Source organism: Eimeria tenella, genomic scaffold, assembly GCF_000499545.2.
Source record: "Eimeria tenella Houghton genomic scaffold, Eth_scaff115, whole genome shotgun sequence".
NCBI classification, from domain to species: Eukaryota; Apicomplexa; class Conoidasida; order Eucoccidiorida; family Eimeriidae; genus Eimeria; species Eimeria tenella.
This window is the reverse complement of record NW_013541479.1, coordinates 7,407-8,656: the sequence shown is the minus strand read 5'-3', so window position 1 is coordinate 8,656 and position 1,250 is coordinate 7,407. Positions and strand designations below refer to the sequence as shown.

The following is a 1,250-nucleotide window of genomic DNA, read 5'->3' as shown; positions in this document are numbered from 1 at the left end:
TCCCACGCAGCGGCGCTGCGGCCCGCGGGCGCCACCGACGGTCCAGCGGGCCAGCTGGGGGGCCCCTGCTGCTCAGAATTTCGCAACTTTGAATTAATTTAATTTTAATTTGTCTTTTAGAATTTAATTTAATTCAAATTTATGCAGCAGCGCAGCCGTTGCTTGTAGAGGGCTGCAGCAGGCGGCGACTCGCGCGGCGCTGCTGCTGTCTGTACACCCGAAGCCCCGGGCGAACCCTTCTTTTCTGCGCCGCCAAAATGGGGGCCATTGTCAGTAAAAATAGAGAAAAGCAACAGGCGGAAGCTGCTGCTGCTGCTGCTGCTGCAGCAGCAGCAGACACGCCGGCTCCCGCTCCTGCTGCTGCTACTGCTGCTGCACCAGCGCCCACCAGACCAGCACCTGCCCCCCGCAGCCCCCAAACAGACAGAGCCAGCAGCAAACACGCAGCAAGGCTGCAGCAAAACGTCGGCGCTGCTGCTGCTGCTGCCAAAGGCAAGGAGAGCAGCAGCAGCAGCAGCAGCAGGGGCGCCAACGCCCCCGCCCGGAACAACGGCGCCGCCAGCAAGAACAGCACCGCCAACAGGGGACGCAGCACCAGCAGCAGCAGCAAGAGCAGCAGCAGCAAGAGCAGCAGCAGCAAGAGCAGCAGCAGCAAGAGCAGCAGCAGCAAGAGCAGCAGCAGCAGCAGCGCTGCCAAGGCAGCTGCTGCAAAGCCAGCAGCAGCAAAACGACCCAGAGGGAGGCCTTCTAAAGCGGCGGCACCCCCTGAGGCCGCCCGCGCTGCAGCAGCAAAGAACGCCAAGGCGCAGCAGCAGCAGCAGCAACAGCAGCAGCAACCAAAGAAGCAGCAAAAGAGAGTAGAGACAGCAGCACTGAAGGAAGCAAAGATAGAAAGCCCCGCCAGGGCCAACACTCGGGAGCAGCAAAGAGAAAGCAGGCAGCGGAAGCGGACAGCAGCAGCAGCAGCTGCTGCTGCTGCTGCTGCAGCTCAGGAGATCAAGGCCAAGGTGGAAGCAGCCAAGGCGGAGCGGCCCGTCGCTGTTGCTGCGAGCAGCAACAGCAGCAGCAGCACGGGCGACAGCAGCAGCAAAGAGGGCCTGGCAGCAGCAGTTTCAAAGAAGCGCAAGGAGGCCGGGGCAGCAGCAGAAGCAGCAGCAGCAGCAGCAAACGCCGCAGCAGACAGCAGCAAAGCCAAATCAGAAAAGCAGCCAGAGAAGCGACAGCGCCGCTGCTGCTCCTCACGTAGCTGA

General features: G+C 61.8%; 1 protein-coding gene across 1 annotated transcript; it reads left to right on the top strand.

Moving 5' to 3' along the window:
• Window positions 1–257: 257 nt before the first annotated feature.
• ETH_00002060 (uncharacterized protein) lies at window positions 258–1,250 on the top strand (the record flags this gene model as incomplete). The annotated part of the gene is made up of 1 exon (XM_013372962.1): window positions 258–1,250. One exon carries the CDS (start codon window positions 258–260, stop codon window positions 1,248–1,250), a length of 993 nt encoding a protein of 330 aa, XP_013228416.1.